Source organism: Gigantopelta aegis, chromosome 8, assembly GCF_016097555.1.
Source record: "Gigantopelta aegis isolate Gae_Host chromosome 8, Gae_host_genome, whole genome shotgun sequence".
NCBI lineage: Eukaryota > Metazoa > Mollusca > Gastropoda > Neomphalida > Peltospiridae > Gigantopelta > Gigantopelta aegis.
This window is the reverse complement of record NC_054706.1, coordinates 5,198,079-5,219,220: the sequence shown is the minus strand read 5'-3', so window position 1 is coordinate 5,219,220 and position 21,142 is coordinate 5,198,079. Positions and strand designations below refer to the sequence as shown.

Sequence of the window (21,142 nt, the reverse complement as noted above, 5' to 3'; positions counted from 1 at the left end):
GGAGATTATTATTTGAATATAAAAAGAAAGAAATTAAAAAACATGTTTTGGAAAGATGTCTTATACAGTTGGGAGTTAATTCAACAAAAACAAATTTTGGAAAAAATAGAAGACATTTTAAGCTCAAATATTTGGTACAACAGCAATATAACAATAAATACAAAACCATTCTGCTATAAAAATTATTTAGAAAAGGGAATAATATTTATAAACGATCTACTTAATGAAGATGGAAATTTCTTTACATTTGAGAAATTAAAAAATATATATAACGTAAATTCACACTTTTTAGAATATTCATCGCTTATAAACAGCATTAAGGCATTTATAAATAAAGCAGACAACGTTAGAAATGGCCACTTTACATTGCTAACTAATCCTGTATTTATAAATACATAACAAAAATTAAATACATAGATACTAATGAATGTACGTTCTGTGGCAGTTCACCAGAAACATTAACACATTTATTTTACTATTGTAATAAAGTGACTGATCTGTGGCATGCTGTTGTAAATTGGATTTTAAACAAAAAAGGAATTCGAATAAAATTAAATAAAACAATTATTTTATTTGGACAAATAGGCGATATAAAAGACATATTTATAAACTGGCTGTTAATAAACATTAAATATTATATAGACAAGACAAAATTGGAAAAAAATGAAATAAATATAATAGCTGCTCAAAACTTTAAAAAAAATAAATACGAAATAGAAAAATATATTCTTTTTAAAAACTGTAAATATGAAGAGTATAATACAATATGGGCACCATGGAAACGACTCTTCAGTCAAGAAAGTAATTTGATGGAAGATAATAGAAACAATTATCAAGCGAGCGCTTGACGTGAATTTTGACATTATCACTTATCACTATAATTACCTACTATAACTTCTCTTTTTAACATTCTTTCTTTCTAAACTTATATATTTATTTTATTTCCCCATTACATCAACCAGCCTATTTAAATATATTTCTATTAACTAGTCATTTATAATACTACTATCTACATGTACATATGCATTAATATTAAATATATCACCATGTACATTATTTGTATAAGTATTACGATTACTATAATCGGCATACTACCACAAAGTGTATGTACTCCCAGTATTTAGCGTGTATAATCTAATTCATATTCTGTGAGGCGATGAATCAGGGCACCCCAAGCCTGGCATCGTCAAAATGACTTGGGGACAATAAAAAAAATTAATAATAATAAAAAAAAAAAAAAAAAAAAAAAAAAAAAAATAATAATAAGGATGATGATTCCACTGATTCTGATAATTAATGGGGTATAACTATTAATATCTGCATCGGTAAATGATTTAGTTTAATCATCTTGACTTGACATAAATCATATGCAGAAAAGCACAATATTTTCTGTAGTGAACAAGGTGCATTTCACTCTTAAAACTGACAGACAGTCCAAAAAAAAAAATATATATATTGTTATATATCCTGGGGAGAAAAATGGTGAGTGACTGAATCATTGTTTAACGTCCGTGTATATACACAGACGACGTGATGTCGACGCAGGAAGGGGCTATACGTAAAATATAATAGGACAGACATATTATATGTTCTATTATTTACGTATTGACTATTAACAGTTTATATCTGAACTTAGGTAGTAGTATACAAGAAATAGAGATTATTACACTAGCGGGTGTGTCATACTGATTTTACGAAACGAGTGACAGGTTTCTTTGTATGAAATCTGTCACGAGTTTCGTAAAATCAGTATGACACACCCGCTCGTGTAATAATTTCTTTAATTTCCACATCCATCCATCGCATCCATCCATCACATCCATCGACCACATCCATCCATCACATCCATCGACCACATCCATCCATGACATATATCCATCACATCCATCGACCACTCATCGTGTACAATGTAAGATGCCACATTTTGGTTTATATTCTCGAAATATTTGCTTAAACATAAATTCTGATGTCCACTCTATCTAGGTTTCCATACTTTTTATGCAAAATATGTGTTCGTGTAATATGAATTTTCATATTTTATAGGAATACTTAATATATATATCAACGTTTCGATGTAAAAAATATACCCTATTTGTGAAAATTTACTGTATGTTGGGTGGGGGTAATTTGAAAGTACGGGGGGTACTTTGAACCTAGGTTCAAATTACCCGGGGGGTAACCTGAACCGGGGGGTAATTTGAACCTATTATAGTCCTGAAGGTCATCGCCGGCGCCCATTACATCGAGCTAGCCAAGACCTTGCTAGCCCACCGGTGGAGGAAACTGGTGCCGCAGTTCAACGCCAAGCACTTCATCGCGTCCCCGTAGTCGCCAACCGTTCCAAGGGCGTAGTCGGACTTAAAACTTTTTGGCAGGCATTCAAAATTTAATTTAATTTGTTTTGTTTTTTGTTTGTTTGTTTTTTTATTATTATTATTTTTTTTGTAAACAGTCCGACGCACTTTATTTTGGCAGCCCGTCTAAATTGCTCAAATCACCTTAAAACCCTTTTGGTCGAGCACTCTAATTTTATTCTTTGGACTTAAATTTTTGTCCAGACATGAGTAGTATGAAATGAGCTCATTTTGGCTTCAGGTCTTTGACCTAACTACTAAATTCGTATTCCAAATTCCTCCCACCTTAAACTCATCCCCCCCCCCCCCCCCCCCCCCGGCCCGGATCATATAAATCGGACTTTAAACTTTTAGATATCCCCTCGAAATTTTATGTCGAAATTACTTTCTGTTTTTTAATATTATTAAATAGTCCGATCCTCTCTTCTTTCTCTTATTTATTTTTGGACTGTCCTTCTAAAATGCTCCAAATTATATAAATATTCGACCGAGCAGTCAATTCTGTTTATTTTTGGCTTGTAAGTTTTTATTTAATTAAAAAAAAAAAATTCTATTAACTTTTTTACTAATTGCTATTTTCAAAATTCTGCCCATTTTCAAATCTACCCCCACGCATCCCGAGTTAGGCCACCGATCTTATCGGAGGTCGGACTCTGGATGGGCGTGTTCGAAACCCTAGTGGTATATGGGCACGTTAAACTAGTTTTCTCTCTATCAAATATCAGGAATTTGTTTTCAAATTCACTAACATTTTGTATTAAAAGGACAGACATCGGTTCTATGGCGATGCATGGAATTTCGCCACGGTGGATGAAAAAATGAATATACAACAGAATAACACTACGATCATACCAAACAAACGAAACGGATCAACAATCCTCTTCTTTTCATTTGCTTTCACATGCAACATTTCACTAAATAATATATGGCCACCAGTAACCTGTGACCCATCCATGACATTAATATACCTACCGATGTTGTTTTATTCAAGTAAGTTAAACAATAAACAATGTAACTTTTTACAACCCATTAGTTTTTGCCGCGATTTTTTCTTTACACTTTATCAGACGTTTCGTCCCCGAACCAGTTCGCCACAAATCGGTTCGACCCCATTGATAAAATAGTGCAAATGTGGCAATGTATCTACATACAAATAACATTGGTCCTAAATTTGTTTGTCACTTTATTACTAATCTGTAGGTGGGAGTCAAACTGTAATAAAATATTTGCTAATAAAGTGGGGGTTTGTTTTGTTGATAATTTTTGGTGTGTATAATAATATGATAATGATGATGATGATGATGATGATGGTGATAATAACAATACTCAACAAGAAACGATAGTGATAGTGATGATGATGATGATGATGATGATGATGATGGTGGTGGTGGTTTTACCTTGAATTAAATATGTACTTAATATTGTTTGTATCATCAATCCTGCCGGCGACGGACAGTGGATATTTACTGCGCTACTTTTATTCCGTCGGGCGTGGATCCAGTGAAAGGGTGCTGGAGGTAATTCGAAATTTTGCATTAACTTATGAAAATTGCCGAAGACGTTACCATAGAAACGTCAAAATTCCTTTGACGTGACGTCAACAATGCTTTAACGTTTTAATATGCTTATTGACGTCAAAGCAATACTAAGCACATTCGTCTGAATCCTGTTTTACTTCAGAAATGTGCGACAAGATCGCTGTTTGACATTTATAATCACATTTATTTTAAAAGTGTGTAGATATAAAATATCTATGCATGGGTCTAATACTACCTAGTGATGCTGTCTAGCTACTGTGCTGTTCTGTTCCAACATTTCCTGCAAATGTTCAGTGGGTATATCAATAGAGGTAAGTGATTGATTGTTTATCTATTTGTTTAATTGTTTCTTTATTAACACTGATGAAGTGGGAGATGGGGGGCGTTGTCAGTATTTTATATTATGGATGGGCACCCACACTGGCAGGAGGAGGGAGCCACACTATCAATGCGTCGTGTTATGAGGCGACAGGTGCATACACAATATGTTGGAGAAAGAAAAGAGGGGTGATTAACTGGCATTGCCTCCATGCTACGTCAACATATAATAATAAAGAATGAATCAATGAAATTAATGAAATGTTTTATATATATATATATATATATATATATATATATATATATATATATATATATATATATTTCCATGAACCTATTATATGATAACCTATTATAAACCAATTACGGTATGTGATAACCTGGCCGAAAAAAGAAGAAGAAAGAAATGTTTTATTTAACGACGCACTCAACACATTTTATTTACGGTTATATGGCGTCGGACATATGGTTAAGAACCATACAGATATTGAGAGAGGAAATCCACTGTCGCCACTTCATGGACTACTCTTTTCGATTAGTAGCAAGGGATCTTTTATATGCACCATCCCACAGACAGGATAACACATACCACGGCCTTTGATATACCAGTCGTGGTGCACTGGCTTGAGCGAGAAATAGCCCGTTGGGCCCACCGACGGGGATCGATCCCAGACCGACCGCGCATCAAGCGAATGCTTTACCACTAGGCTATGTCCCGCCCCCTAATAACAAAGAATACAAGAAATGTTCGCTAGGTTAATTCTAATTCAGTTCAGTTCAATTCAGTTTGTTGCATCAGTTTAAGCATAACAACTCCTTCCTAAGGATTGCAGGCGTGGATTCAAGAGAAAGGTGTTGGGGAGCCCCCCCCCCCCCCCCCCCCCCATATCTGATATTCGAAGTGTCACGAAAAGACCATTGTTTAGCAGATGAAAATAAATAATGTTTTTATTTGTTTTACAATGTTTAGCTTAATATTTCTGTAGATGATTACTATAGTTTATTTTTGAATAACGTTTTAATTGTTGCAAACATTACCTTAAAACATCCTGCATCCGTACCTGCCAGTCATGACAATATATAAAAATTGCAACCCCCCTCCCAGACACAGACACACCGCCAGCTTCACAGCCTCGTTTTGACTCCTACTCGAATTCACGCTTGATCCGCCACAGTAATAATTATGTTTGTGGTACTAGTAGTAATAGTAGTAGTAGTAGTAGTAGTACTAGAAATAATAGTAGTAGTAGAAATAGTAGTAGTAGTAGTAGTAGTAGTACTAGTAATAGTAGTAGTAGTAATAGTAGTAGTATTGGTAATAATAATAATAGCAGTAGTAGTAATAATAATAGAAGTAGTAGTAGTAGTAATAGTAGTAGTAGTAATAATAATAGTAGTAGTAATAGTAGTAGTAGTAGTAGTAGTAGTAATAATAGTAGTAGTAATAGTAGTAGTAGTAGTAGTAGTAGTAGTAGTAGTAGTAGTAGTAGTAGTAGTAATAATAATAGTAGTAGTAGTAGTAGTAGTAGTAAGTGGTAGTAGTAAATGGTAGTAATAATAATAATAATAATAATCATAATAACAATTTAATAATAACAACAATTTAATAATAATAGTAGTAATCATATATACTACTCAAAAGAATTTAAGGGTCAAAAATTTATAACCAAATAAGTTTCAGAGTGTATTAGATTGATGATGTAAACTACCAAAAATTTAATTTATTGTTCCATATTTACAAAAAAACACAAATAAACGTCACTGTATACAAGAAAGTCACATGACATGCTGTCAAAGTTGAAGGTTGTCAAACATGGATTTTACACATTAGAATATTCGTTTAATAGTGTGTGAATCCACCCCTGGCGCGAATACACTCGACACATCGTTGCCTCATGCTGTTGATCAGACGTCTGAAGAACTCTTGGGGAATGGCCTGCCACTCTGCCATAAGAAGTTGACCCAGATCATGAAGGTTGGCCGGAGGGGCATGGTTATCCCGAACTCTCCTGCCTAATTCGTCCCAGGCGTTCTCTATTGGGGCCAAGTCAGGCGAATATGCTGGCCAATCCATCCTGGCGATACCTTGTTGTCTGAGAAAGTCCGTTACCACCCTGGCGCGGTGGGGTCTGGCATTGTCATCCTGCAGAACTGCCCCGCCGCCAATCTGCTGAAGGCCTGGGAGAACCAACGGCCGGATAATCTCATTCAGATAGCGGATTCCATTCAGATTGCCATGCACCACATAGAGGGGGGTCCTGTGGTGGATAGAGATGCCGCCCCACACCATGACGCTGCCACCACCGAACCGGTGACGTTGTCTAACGTTAACGTCAGCGAAGCGCTCCCCAGGACGTCTGTAGACACGAACCCGACCGTCATTGAACTGGAGACTAAACCTGGACTCATCAGTGAACATCACTCGACCCCACTGAACACGTTGCCACCGCAGATGAAGTGTGCACCAGTGACGTCTGGCCGTTCTGTGACGTGGTAGGAGTGGTGGTCGAACAGCCTGGCGACGGCAGCGTAGATTATTGGCTCTCAGACGATTGCGTATGGTTTGATCAGACACTCGAGTTCCAGTCGCAGTCCGCAGATTGTCACGTAATGGGCGTGCAGTGGTTGTGCGTTGACGTAGAGCCATATTGGTGATGTAGCGGTCCTCTCTATTTGTAGTGCTTCGGGGTCTTTCCGAACGTGGACGATTTCGAACAGAATTCGTTGCTTGGTACCGTTGCCACAGTCGGCCAACGACACTCTGACTGACACCAAGTCTCAGAGCAACATTTCTTTGCGTATTGCCATCCTGAAGCCAAGCAATAGCCCTTCCTCGATCTTCGATAGTCAGTTGACGTTGTACCATTGTTGAATTTGGAGTGTGCACCGTACACGAACGCAAGCTCCAATTATACGGAAATTCAGCATTGGGAACATGGAATACACATGCAAAACGTGCAAATGAAGCGTTTTGTGAAAAAGCAAGTTATGGGCACTTAGCAGACCTTTCGCTTTCGCTCTAATTTATGTGCAAATGTAAGCATGTTTTCGCCATTAGAACTAGTCGACAGTGTCAATGACTGTGGATTTTAATTCATTTATGGGTTGCTTAGACCCACTTTCGTCAAAATGGAACAATACCATGCGTGACATTATGGTCTAGCTAATATAATTGACATTCAGAAAATAATGTCGAAAATATCGTCTGACCCTTAAATTCTTTTGAGTAGTAATATACTTAAATAATAATAATAATTCATCAGTAGTGGTGGTAGTGGTAATAGTAGTAATAGTGGTGGTAGTGGTGGTGGTGATGGTAGTGGTGGTGATAATGGTGGTGGTGGTGGTAGTGGTGGTGGTGACGGTAGTGTTGGTGGTGGTGGTGGTGGTGGTGGTAGTGGTGAAGATATTATTATTATTATTATTATTATTATTATTATTACTGTTCAACGACCAAACCGAATGTGTTAGCCAGTATTATATGTTCTACTGTAATGATCCGACTCGATGGAAAGATGGCGGAGCTTGTATTCAGCGAGTAAGCTATGTTTATTAAATAGAGAATAATACATGAGTGACCATTTATCTTACAACGAGTTCTTTTAAAATGTATCTAACGAGCGAAAGCAAATTTGATACATTTTTAAACAACGAGTTGTAAGATAAATGGTATCTAATGAACACGAATGAATTATTCTATTTCTTACATATTCTAAAAAACCCAGGTTTAAGCAAATTTTAACATCTTTTTCGACTAAAATTTATTTACAGCCCTTGCACTTACGCGTCACAGACAAATGATTGTCAGGTTAACTATAATATGTCACAGTGTAATCGAGTTCGATCGTGCTGTTTTTCATTGGAAGTATGATATTGGTGACCTGGTCATATCAGTCGTATGTCTTTAAATTGTTAACACATGTATATGTGTTAACAATTATGTGTTATAAAAAGTAACGCATGATTTTCTCACCAACTGGGTTGTAAGAATGAATGAATGAATGAATAAATGTTTAAGGACACCTCAGCACGAAAAATACATCAGCTATTGGGTGTCAAACTATGGTAATTGCAAGGGTGTGTACGAAGTTAATATAAACACCGCAGTTTTTCTGTCAGATCTAATCATACTTGAGGAGCTGTTAACGGAATATAAATCAGTAATCGATAGCCATGTATAAACAAGTAAGCTAGATCCAAACAGTTCGTGCAGGTGTTATTTGTTTTCAATACAGGTCTTAAAATAGTAGCTGATAGATGTTTTGTGACAAGCGTTAGCGAGCCTGATGGAATCTTCAATTTGGAACTAAAAATACAATGCCGTTATCACTGAAATCATCTACATAACAACAAAACGCAAAAGGCGTCAAAACATTAGTACTGTGTGATGTTTGATATTAATTGCTATATGATATACGCAAATATATTCTTATAAACATAGATAAGGTGTCGTATTTACTACTATTCGAATTGCGATAATGAATTCCATAAACCGTATATCACTCAACATACGTACCATAAATATGGATATTACAATGATTTTCCAAAACTATTAACTGAAAAAAGAAGGATCTTTGTGGGTGATTTTCGATATAACCGGATGTTGTTACAACCATCACCAGATTAGCAGTATTGTTTGGTGCTTTGTTTTGCAAGTGCCCGATATCCATTTCGAGCATCTAGGCACTCGACAAAGTGCTACCGGAGGGATGGACGTAGCCCAGTGGTAGAACGCTCGCCTGATGTACGGTTGATCTTTGATCAATCCCTGTCGGTGTGCCCATTGGACTATTTGTCGCTCTATCCAATGCACCACGAATATGTATATCAAAGGTCATGTTATGTGCTATTCTGTCTGTGTGATGGTGCATATAAAAGATGCCTTGCTACTAATGGAACAAGACTACATAACCAAATTCCAAAATGTTTGGCATCCAACAGCCGATGAATAATAAATCAGTGTACTCTAGTAGTGTCATTGTGACGGAACATGCTCTTATTTTTTTTTCGCCTGTGGCGATGTTAATGGTTTTAGAGTGCTGTTTTCAGCGTGGTTACGTAATACCACCGCGCGACGGTGGTCGAGCTGTTCCCAATATGCACTTAAGACTAGGTGGGCACCTTGTTACGTAATACCTCCGCGCGACCGTACCCCCCTAACACACACTTAGACCAGGTGTGGAGGCCATGTGGCCAGTAGTTACGTAATACCTACGATAGTGCGGTTTTACGACCGTGATTTTGGCGAACTAGGCGACAGTAAGTCTGGCTATCTAAGGAAAAATACCGTCTCTGGGAGTTGGGGCAAATTCACATGATAGGTGAGGTGCCGCCTTGTGCCCCCAGGCGATATTCGCTGTCTCTCAGATTTTTGAATAAATAGATAGGATTTGACAGATATCGGGGAGAAACATATTGGAAGGCCTCCAGGGAACGTTAGTCCGTTTGGACTGGTAAATATATATTTCTGCACTGTTGTATAACTTTGATGTGATTGATGTGACTTTAAATATTTTAATACTGTATTATACCAATATTATTTAGACAGTGTTTCCGGTAACTGACGAAGTAAATTGTAGGCTTCACTGTTCTAAAAATATAAAGCTTAGCCGGTCATCCTAGAGGACCTAGGCAAACTGTATGTTATTGTCTTTATTGTGATAGGTACCAGTATTAATTCTGTATTACAAGGTTACTGAATGAGTAGTTAAGGGTTAATTAAAAATTAACCAAGTAGGAATAGAGTTGTAATTCCTTTATTAATTAAGTTCCCCTGGAAGCGGTTCTCAATTATCACACGTGTGGGTGTTGTGTCACGGTGAAGTGATTAGAATATTGTGTAAACTAGACACCTAGTGATTAACTAATTAAGTGATTAGTTCTGGGTTGTTATTATATTGTTGTTGTTAATTAACTACTGCGGAAGTACATTTGTCAGCGTAGTATTAATACAGATTCCAAAGTGTATTGTGTTTTTGTTGTGTTTTCTAGTGAACTAAACGTGCTATAATAACACATATTTATATAAGATCTATCTCTGATTATACCTAGAGACGAGCCACTCGGGTTTTGAACTGCCCGATACAGAGATATCTAACAGATATACATTTAGGAGAGATATTTGGATAATCGTGTTTTATTCAGTTACGGGAATTATAGGATCCCCGTGACAAAACAAAACAAATTTTAAACTATGGTACCGGATGAAATCAAATGCATGCGTTTTATGTCACATTTGTTATATATTTAAATTACTTCATTTCAGTCGATTTATTATTTGGTATAGTGACACGTATTAAATCAGTTCTGGCAGTACAATGGCGACCACGTCACGTTAATCCAAATGAGAACATCGGAGATCAGTCAGACAGTTTGCGTTACTCACTCTCGCTAAAGGTTACACGCCACCATTAATTACTCCACGCAGTTCAATACAATTTCTATGTCAGAATATATTCTGTGAAAAATAATACACTATCGAGAAAGCCATGTGACTACTAATTTAAGGGAGTGCTCTCAACTGACAAGTACCGTGTAAACATTCAACATAGGTCGACCGCAAACGTTTTCAGTTAACAGCCCTCATGTCTGATCACCGCCTCGTGTTGCTGTTATACAAGTGGCACTATACCACTTGCACAGTTGATATCAATTGTTACTACATATAACAAACAAATTCAAACCAATGGGTTATTTAAATACTACAGATGTCAACCTACCTGTAATCACCAAAGAACGATTTTAAAAAGCATATCAAAATTTTATAGTCGATTTTTTTATTTTGTGAAGAACTATTTCCTAAACCGGGCTATATTAAGCTGCCGTTATATAAGTAACGACGCGACACACAATGGTGTGTTGCCTAAACACGCCTTCAAAGATTGCGTGCATCGATACAGAGTGTGGCTATGATGCACTACAAAATTGACAAATGGCAATTTAACTCATTTCTGCATCCTGACATCATCTTAACTTTGTCAATACCCCCCCCCCCCCCCTCCCCCGGACAAAAAGAAAGCTTAAACAGACTCTTCACAGTTTTATTCCAACTTGTGCCTGTTTTGTTTTTCCAATGTATTCCTGGTCGACCTACTGTTGGTAGTAGCCCAAACTTGATTTTATCTTCAAATAATTAAATAATTCAAATTCAAATAATTCATTTTTAAATTTTATTATGAAATAAAATGAATTTTGAGCTACTACAAAATTAAGAACGACCAGAAATTTATTGAATTCGAAAATCTCTGTCAGTTAGGAATATTAAAAGTTATGTTTGTTTTGTTTAACGACACCACTAGAGCACATTGATTAATTAATCATCGGCTAGTGGATGTCAAACATTTGGTAATTCTGAAATGTAATCATCAGAGTAAACCCGCTACATTTTTCCATTAGTAGCAAGGGATCTTTTATATGGACTTTCTCCACAGACAGGAAAGCACATACCACGGCCTGTAATATGGCACCCATCTACAGATTGCCTCGAAGTGCCATCGTTGGTGGAGAAATACCGCCTTTTTACTCAGGGAGCAAAAATGGACAAATGGACTTTACGTGCTGTAAATGGTTTGCTATCATAAATCATATCTACATATATCCAGGACGTCAACCTTGACAACTAGCTATTGGAAATCTGTAGGTCGCTGTTAAATATGGTGGACCTCTTCAAAATTTGGGCAGTGTTTTTCTCTTGTTCTCTTGTTTTTAAAAGTGTTCTCTTTATGTTTAAAGATGACTTTTAATTAATTTTGTCCAAGGAATTCGATGGCGTTAACTACCTTTTGATACCTTGTGCCCAACGTAAAGTTTATTTTGTTTAACGATCCCACTAGAGCACATTGATTTATTAATCATCGGCTATTAGATGTCAAACATTTGGTAATTTGGACAAATGGTCTTAGAGAGGAAACCCGCTGCATTTCCCCATTAGTAGCAAGGGATCTTTTGCACAATCCCACAGGCTGGATAACACATACCACGGCCTTTGATATACCAGTCGTGGTGCACTAGCTGGGACGAGAAATAACTCAATGGGCCCACCGACGAGGATCGACCCCAGACCGACCGCGCATCAAGCGAGCGCTTTACCACTGGGCTACGTGTGCACAACGTGACCCATCGGACCAACACGTATTGCTGAGGGATTTGCATAAACACACACACATACACACACACACACACATACAGACACACAGACACAGACACACACAGACACACACAAACACACACACACACACACACACACTCACGCACACAAACACACACAGGTACACGTGTATATATATGTGTGTGTATGTTTGTTTGTGTGTGTGTGTGTGTGTGTGTGTGTGTGTGAGTGTGTGTGTGTGTGTATTGATGTATTGCTGTGTGAATATCTGTATATTGTATGTATATAGAGGTTGACTATTACATACATAGATATTAACGCATATTATGACCAGCAGTGTCTAAATCATATTAATAACAAAATAAAATACAAAATGTGATAATCTGAACATACATTTATACTGAACAGTTACCGATTACCTCCAAATGCATTTTTTAAAATTTGTAACATAAAATTGTGAATGTCGATTCAAACTGCATGTAACGTAACGATTACTGACCGTGTCTTTGTCGTATTTGCGGAATGAAATGCAGTATGAATAAAGATGTTATCTGTTTGTTGAAGGACATCAAAGTGTTTTGTCACAATTTGTGCTTGTTTACATTAGCAGTAACAGTTGACGTTGCATTACGTTTCCTACTCATTAATTGGATAGAATTTTGTCTCATCTTTATTTTCATTGGTTCAATCTCCCAGGGCAATATAACTTTTTACGAAAAGGTCAATGAGAATACAGATATATTTTCATTATGAAATAAATAAATATACATGAATATCAGGCTTCACGTGAGGTCAATATCATAGAGCGAAGTAACTTCTCTCTCACACTTTTGAGACGGCATAGTTTCTAACGGGAGGGAGACTTTTTAATCTGAAAAAAAAAATATGCAAAACGAAGTTATATTAACCCAATACAAGCAAACCTGTCTTAAGCGGTCACACAAAGGAGTAGTCAAAAGGCTGCTTAAGACAAGTGGCCGCTGAATACAGTCTTTCTGCATTCGCTTTACCCCTAGTTCAATATGTAACTTGTTGCTTTTGTGCATTTCTCGAAATGTCAAGTGCAGCCAAATAATTATTTAAGTGCATCCCTCATTCATTAGCACAAACTCAACAGATCAGCTGTCTTCTTAGATAATAACCCCATTGTTATCTTATTTTAATGCATGTTCATCACCACTCAGAGAACCATTGGGGTTTTCATTCAATAGTTACTATTAAACAGCAGGGAGTCAGAGCTTTTGAATGTATATCGTCTCTACATAAACGTAACTCATGTTTTGATCAAAATGTTGACAATTAAAACCAAAACACCATAATAGGAACTGGCAAACTGTTCAAAGGAATTCTTCCCCATTTCGTGTATGTTTCAAGTGGACCATATTTAGGAGATCCATATTTTTGTAATGGGTGCATCCATGTGGCCACATGGGTGTCGATGTTCTACTGCGTTGTTTGATACATATGATAGCAGTATTTTAAATTATGGCTGTGAAGTTTGGGGTTTTAACAAAGCAAATAGTCACGAGATCCTACATTTACAATTCTGTAAACGTATTTTAGGCGTGGAAAGGAGCACTACTAATATGATGGTCTATTTTGAATTAGGTAGATCACCTTTGTACATAAGTAGGAACATCCGTATGGTTAATATTGGATAAATTTGTTGAATACAGGTAACTGTATTTTGAAAGAGTGTTATAACACCATATATGACGAGTGCATAAGAAAACCACGTTCTGTTAACTGGGTTAGTCGAATAAGAGACCTGCTTCTCACTAATGGTTTTGGTCACATATGGTAAAATCAAAATGTAGAAAATCGCAATACATTTATATCACTATTCAAACAGCGAATGACTGATCAATTTATCCAATCTATGTATTGTTGAATACAGTATTCAACAATTCTCCAAAATGTCTGTTATACAAATTCGTTGTTAATAATTATTGCTTACAACCTTATCTTCAGAAAGCTACTAGTATTGCCTTGAAATACAAACATATTTTGAGTAAATATGGATTATCTTTCCATAATCTCTTTATAGAAACGGGCAGATACCACAATATTGACAGGAATAATCGAATTTGTCGTCTGTGCAATATGAATGTAGTAGAAGACGGATATCACTTTGTTCTAGTGTGTCCTTTCTTCAGTAACATAAGAGAGAAAATATATTAAACCTTTTTATTATAATAAACCATCAACATTTAAATTAATGCAACTACTGTCCAGCGACAATTCAAACCAGCTAATTAAATTGTGTAAGTATTTGAACACTGCTACCACGCATAGAACAGACAACATTGATACATGACATATGTTATAATATTGTATATTATTGCTATGCATGCATTACCCATTTACTATAGAATTTTATCGATTGTAACCCGATGCTACATACCATTCCCCGCAGTGTGCACATTATTTTATATATAAATATTTATGTATGCCTACAAAATGTATATTTTAATAAAATAAAATAATAAATAAATAAATATACTAATCACAACAAGTTAAAGACCAGTATCCAATTTTACCTTACTTTTTCAACAAATTGTTTTTATAAATCAGTGGCGTTGATAGGTTATAAAAAGTAGGTTACAAAGTTTGAAAAGTTTGTTCTATTTAACGACGCCACTAGAGCACATTGATACTTTTATCTTATCATCGGCTATTGGACGTAAAACATATGGTCATTCTGACACTGTTTTTTTTTTTAGAGGAAACCCGCTGTCGACACATAGGCTACTCTTTTACGACAGGCAGCAAGGGATGACAAGTAGGTTACAGACTTGAACAAAGCATTATACATTTTTGAACCTCCATTTGTATGTTAACACTTTTCATGTTTCATTACGGTTGGGAGGGTATACATTCATTTGAACCTCCATTTGTATGTTAACACGTTTCATAATTTGATTACGGTTGGGAGGGTATACATTCATTTGAACCTCCATTTGTATGTTAACACGTTTCGTAATTTGATTACGTTTGGGAGGGTATACATTCATTTGAACCTCCATTTGTATGTTAACACGTTTCATAATTTGATTACGGTTGGGAGGGTATACATTCATTTGCAATCTGGCTTTGATAACCTTGCCACCAACACGTAAACTGATCATTCTGAACTGTGGTCAAGCCCTGCCATGTCTGAATGATAGCATATCCATGAGACAAGTAGCGAGATTCCTGCAAGTGAGCCATTCCGTGATCCATTAACTGTAAGAGCGTTTCCATACGACTGGCACAGCGAATGGGCGACCCCTCTCAGACGCAGTGTCCATGTGGCTCTTACTTTGTTGTGACTAGTATGTCACAAAGAAAACTTCATTAATATAATTTATTAAACTACTACTAGATTATAGATAAATTGCCATATGAATTATGTCAATCATCAAGTATTTCTTGATAAAATTATCAAACTACATGCATAATTTTAACACACTCAATCTAGGTATCATGTTTCTTTGTGAACATGTTTTACCAAGTCTGTATAATATTATTACAAATCTGATAACATTTCTCTAGGCCCCTATATGTTTTTGTGACAGCCAGTTTGGGTCATTTTCTATTTGATTATCAACCTGCTACAATACTATGGCAATACATATAAAAGAGAAAAACATCAAGGGGATTTATATTCTGTGGCCATTTTTAATGATGAGCAATATGGCTGCCATATTGGATTAAAAAAAATTATATGATCGAATTGGCCATTCTTAAGTTAATATAAATCGATACAAAAGTTTCAAATTTTCATAAATCTACCAATATTTACACATATAAGTGACTTTCCGTGTTGACACCTAACATGTAACTGATGGACACCTAACATGTAACTGATGGCTGGCGCGGTGTCATGTAGGGCAGATTTGATTAAAAAAAGATTTGCTCCATCAGATTTCTTGGGAAAAAATCACATAAAATGAACTTCAAACATAAAGCGGACAATTTCCTAAAGAGACCAGCTCTGAACTTGGAAACCTTTTACAGCACGCCAGGTTTATTTTTACCAAAAAAAGAAAGAAAAGGTTTTGTCCCCCTAGGTATATACTACGAACATCGCAATGCAAAATCACCGTGATTTTAGTTTGTATATAAATGCTCGAGTGCAATCTTCTTGGCATAACAAACACCATGGATAAACAGGATCTCTCTCTCTCTCTCTCTCTCTCTCTCTCTCTCTCTCTCTCTCTCTCTCTCTCTCTCTCTCTCTCTCTCTCTCTCTCTCTCTCTCTCTCTCTCTCTCTCGCTCGCTCGCTAGGTAGAAAGTGATATGGAACCAGCATCTACCGGCGTTAACCCCGACTCTTACCCACCATCTGTCCAACACATCGTGCTCTTATATGAAGACTCAAAACATATTCATTCTCAAGATTGCTATCACTCGGTGCATGTCAATCCAACTAAACGTCGGTCACTTTAGGATCGCTTTCAAAAACAAGACACCCCGTCCCGGCTCACCGACAAACATGTGTTTGTTTTGTGTTTGTTTAACAAGTGTACACCCAGGTATAAATATATGGAGAAGAATCGGGATTAATGTACGCCATTCACATTCACGTGTTCACAATCGCTGTACGCTAGTCGGGCCAAATGCGTATTGTTAAAACGGAAACCTCTTCATATCCGGCGTAATGGGCTCGTGGACTAATAATGCGATTGGTTATTAAATTCGGCCAATTGAAAGAGTTGTTGAGTACAGTCTGCCGATGTAAGGAGAGACGAGCGTGCTATAAACAGACGTGTCTGCTAACTTCGTGTGGGATGTACGATTCGTGTTTCTCACAGCAACCACATATTAATGTAGGTAAGGTTATCTTTACCATATCAACCACTAGTACATTATACATGGTATATCATGTTCAGTGCGTAAAAATACTGTAACTAATATCGCTATCTGGGTGAATCGCATTTTATAGTTATAAAGGAGTGTTGACACACATGGATAAAGCATATTGCAAGTGTAGATGTGTGGTTTCCTTTGGACATACAGTAAAGTTCGTGTTGTTACAAACACTAGATAATCGCAGTTTGTCAGATATCAGATGAGGACTATGTGAATGTGGTATACTCGTACAGGCCCTAAAACCACGCCAGTGTTTGACACATAGAGAATAACTGCTTACTGTCTTAACACTATCCGTTTTATCTGGCGATGGTTAGAATGACCAATGCTGCGAGGCTTTGTCGGGCGGCATTCACTATTCGGTCTAACCTGGATAAAGCAGACATCTTAAGGCAGTTGCCAGGTTTTTTTTTATTTATCCTGATATGGAATTCTACATAATATAAAACACTACCAAACTTGTCGAATGAACAAAATATATTAATTCGATTAGCTCGCATCAAGAATACAACATATCAGGTGCCACTTTCACAAGACATCTCAAATTTACGTGTGCGACTAGCATTTATATACCGGCCAGACTCCTTTTTTAAATTGCCCAAGTTAAACAAAATTGCCCGAATCAGGATAACAACATTTATTCGTCGTTGAGCCCATTAGGTTATTTCTCGTTCCAGTCAGTACACCACGACTCGTATATCAAGGGCCGTTGTGTGTGCTATCCTGTCTGTGGGATGGTGCATATAAAATATCCCTTGCTACTAGTTGAAAACTGTACCAGGTTTCCTTTCAATGACTGTGTCGAAATGACCATATGTTTGACATCCAGTAGCTGATGATTAATAAAACATCAATGTTCTCTAATGGTATCGTTAAACAGAACAAACTTTATCATATTAGAATTACTACCAAACAGCTATAGGGCAATTCCCCAGTAACGGAATTATAATTCGTACCTTTTTTGGACAGATATTTACATTTTAAAAATATGTATGAAATTATTATAATTTTATTTTGGTAACGGAATTACTAACAGATTTTGAAAATCCATTTTCAACTGATGTCATGAGAAGTTCGTCTGAAACTTGCAACCAATAAATCCTTATCACTATCATTTCAAACTAGGCATATGTTTAGACTATGCATTGAATATAAAATTGATCGTGGTGCGTGTAAGGTATCTTTAAACTTTACCAGTTTTCTTTGGTAACGGAATTACATGGCATGCTAACGGAATTACATGGCATGGTAACGGAATTACATGGCATGGTAACGGAATTACGACTCCAACCTTTATTGAAATAAAACGTCAAGCACTAATTGAACTTTCCTTTATTATGTTTATTTCGGTTATATTAAAACTCTTTCCAGCAGAATAAGTTTACATATATCATGGAATGAAGATATGGATAGCTTAGTATAACTTCCAAGTTCTTGTATAAACCTACTCAGGTTCCACAACAAAGATTATTCTTGAATACCTATCCATTTGAGGTCCAGGCAGTATCTTCATGATATTGGAATATTCGAGACAATCTTTGTTATAATTTTCTGCAACAATTTGATTGTGGTTCTGTGATTTTACGATAATTTGGCCAACAAATGTCTTGCTATTTGTATGGCCAGGGTATTGAACAACTACCCATATCAAGACAAAATATTTTACATCTGTATGGTTGTATTTATATTTGGTATTACAAACAGAAAGATATTTACCAATATTAATAACAGTTAACTTGAAATAATGCCTTGTTACAGATTACAACTACCAGCACTGCGCCATCTTTATGTCGGGAATAGGATTTATTTCAGTCTAGTTATCATACAGCTTTAGAATTTCTGATTCAACCTGTGATTTGCTGATATGCTTTATTTCAATGTTTTTGCATTTCTGGACTGCATATGAAACCATTCTTTTGGCTGTTCGTCCAATAGCAAGGAATCGTCTAGAACACTACTGTTGCCTTAAATTATTCTTTCCTCCTTGGCACTGTTATACATTATATACGTATGTTATGTTAGAAATGAAATACTAATTTTTGAAATATTATTTACTAAAATATAGATAATTATTGAGCTGCATATATATTTATGTACATTAAAGTAATTAAAACATTGTTTTAAATATTGTCTTAACACGTAATGTGATTTTTTTTTTACTTTGGCTTTGATTGCAAAATAGCACACAGTTGTGCCACGGTAATTCCGTTATCAAATGTATATAAATCCGTGACCAGGTTTTCTGGAAAATAACAAGAGAGCCGTTAAAGTTGAAGTATTCAACACATTAGCAAGTGCACCTAGTAAGACACTTTTAACTCTCAATAAAACCTTTGCGATTAAATTTGGTAAAGGAAGGAAGGAAATGTTTTATTTAACGACGCACTCAACACATTTTATTTTACGGTTATATGTTGTCGGTTGGTAAAGGAATTACGAAAAAAAACCTATTCAAAATAAAACACTTCTATTTCAAAGTACAAGATGTCACGTGCAGTCTATATTTCTTTCTATTGTTTTAACTTAGGACATATGACGTTAAATAATTAGCAAAATAAAGTTCATAAGTTAATAATTATCCGACAGAAAAGATGGATTTTAGTTATTACTGTTTTTCCCATAATATGGTATCAAAAATGCACTTCATTAGAACCACTATTTTTTCATGAAAGTCAACTCTCTGCACGAAAGAACTGACTAGGATAAAAATTCTACACCTTTTTTTTTTACACCGTTGTAGAAACTTTGATGCAATTTCAGCAAAATTTTATTTTTAACAATCTGAGCTCTCTAATGTGGAATTGACATATGTAGGGTTGCAAACGAATCACCACGCATTTTTACACGAATTACAACTAATTTTAAGGGTAGAATGATGAACATTTATGGTAAAAAGTCTCAGGTTAGCACATTTTTGCCAGGATATCTCTATCATTTTTGCCAGAATCTGAGGTTTTGCTCCAGTACTAATACCCCTTGCCACGTACGCTTATGTATGTTTACACGTGTTGGCATCTATTTCACGCAGAAAATTATAGCATTACGGAAGATGGAGCATTTTAAGGACATAAGAAAATGAAATATATGAACTTCCAACTATAGTTGTTGTGTCGTAAAAAACCGTGAAGCGGGCTTCCCCGGAAACCGGTCTATTTAACGAAATATATGAACTTCCAACTATAGTCGTTGTGTCGTGAAAAACCGTGAAGCGGCTTCCCCACAAACCGCTCTATTTAACGAAATATATGAACTTCCAACTATAGTTGTTGTGTCGTGAAAAACTGTGAAGCGGGATTTCCCGGAAACCGGTCTATTTAAAGTTACAGTGCCTGGTTACCATATAATAATATTATGCACAAATATGAAATACAAATTCAACTGCACTTTAAAAAAATTCGTGGGTGTTCGCTATGAACGGAGAACGTCAAAAGTATACGCTCGATTCGTCGCCTGTGCGGCCATTGCTTGGCAAACCACAAACGACAGCCTGTTGTCAATTTCACTTAACAGGTGCGTTTGCGGATTTGAAATTGTAGGGTTCGTCTCAAAAAATGAAATGAGAATTCTTGCGCTGTACAAAGAACATTCGGTTGAGGATATGCACTATTCTTTCGTTAAAACCGGTTTTGATCTTGACAACGTACTATAGACAATCGTACCTTCCTATTTAAGAATTAATATTTCATAAAGTGTTAGTAGAACTTTCAAAGTTTAGTTTGTATAACACATTAATCATGTATATATATATATATATATATGTATGTATGTGTGTGTGTGTGTGTGTGTGTGTGCGTGTGCGTGCGTGCGTGCATACATACATACATACACACACACACACACACACACACACACACATATATATATATATATATATATATATATATATATATATATATATATACAAAATGTATGTGTGTGTGTGTATATATATATATATATGATTTGGAAGCCACTTCTGATAATCCTTATG

At 36.0% G+C, this 21,142-nt stretch overlaps 1 protein-coding gene across 1 annotated transcript in view; it reads left to right on the top strand.

The window, feature by feature from the left end:
- The first annotated feature begins 16,964 nt into the window (after positions 1–16,964).
- Positions 16,965–21,142, top strand: part of LOC121378668 — a 47,111-nt gene continuing 42,933 nt past the window's right edge. Inside the window, exon 1 of the mRNA XM_041506948.1 lies at positions 16,965–17,133. Coding sequence (XP_041362882.1) covers positions 16,980–17,133 — 154 coding nt within the window. The 5' untranslated portion in view covers positions 16,965–16,979. The remainder of the gene's footprint in view (positions 17,134–21,142) is intronic.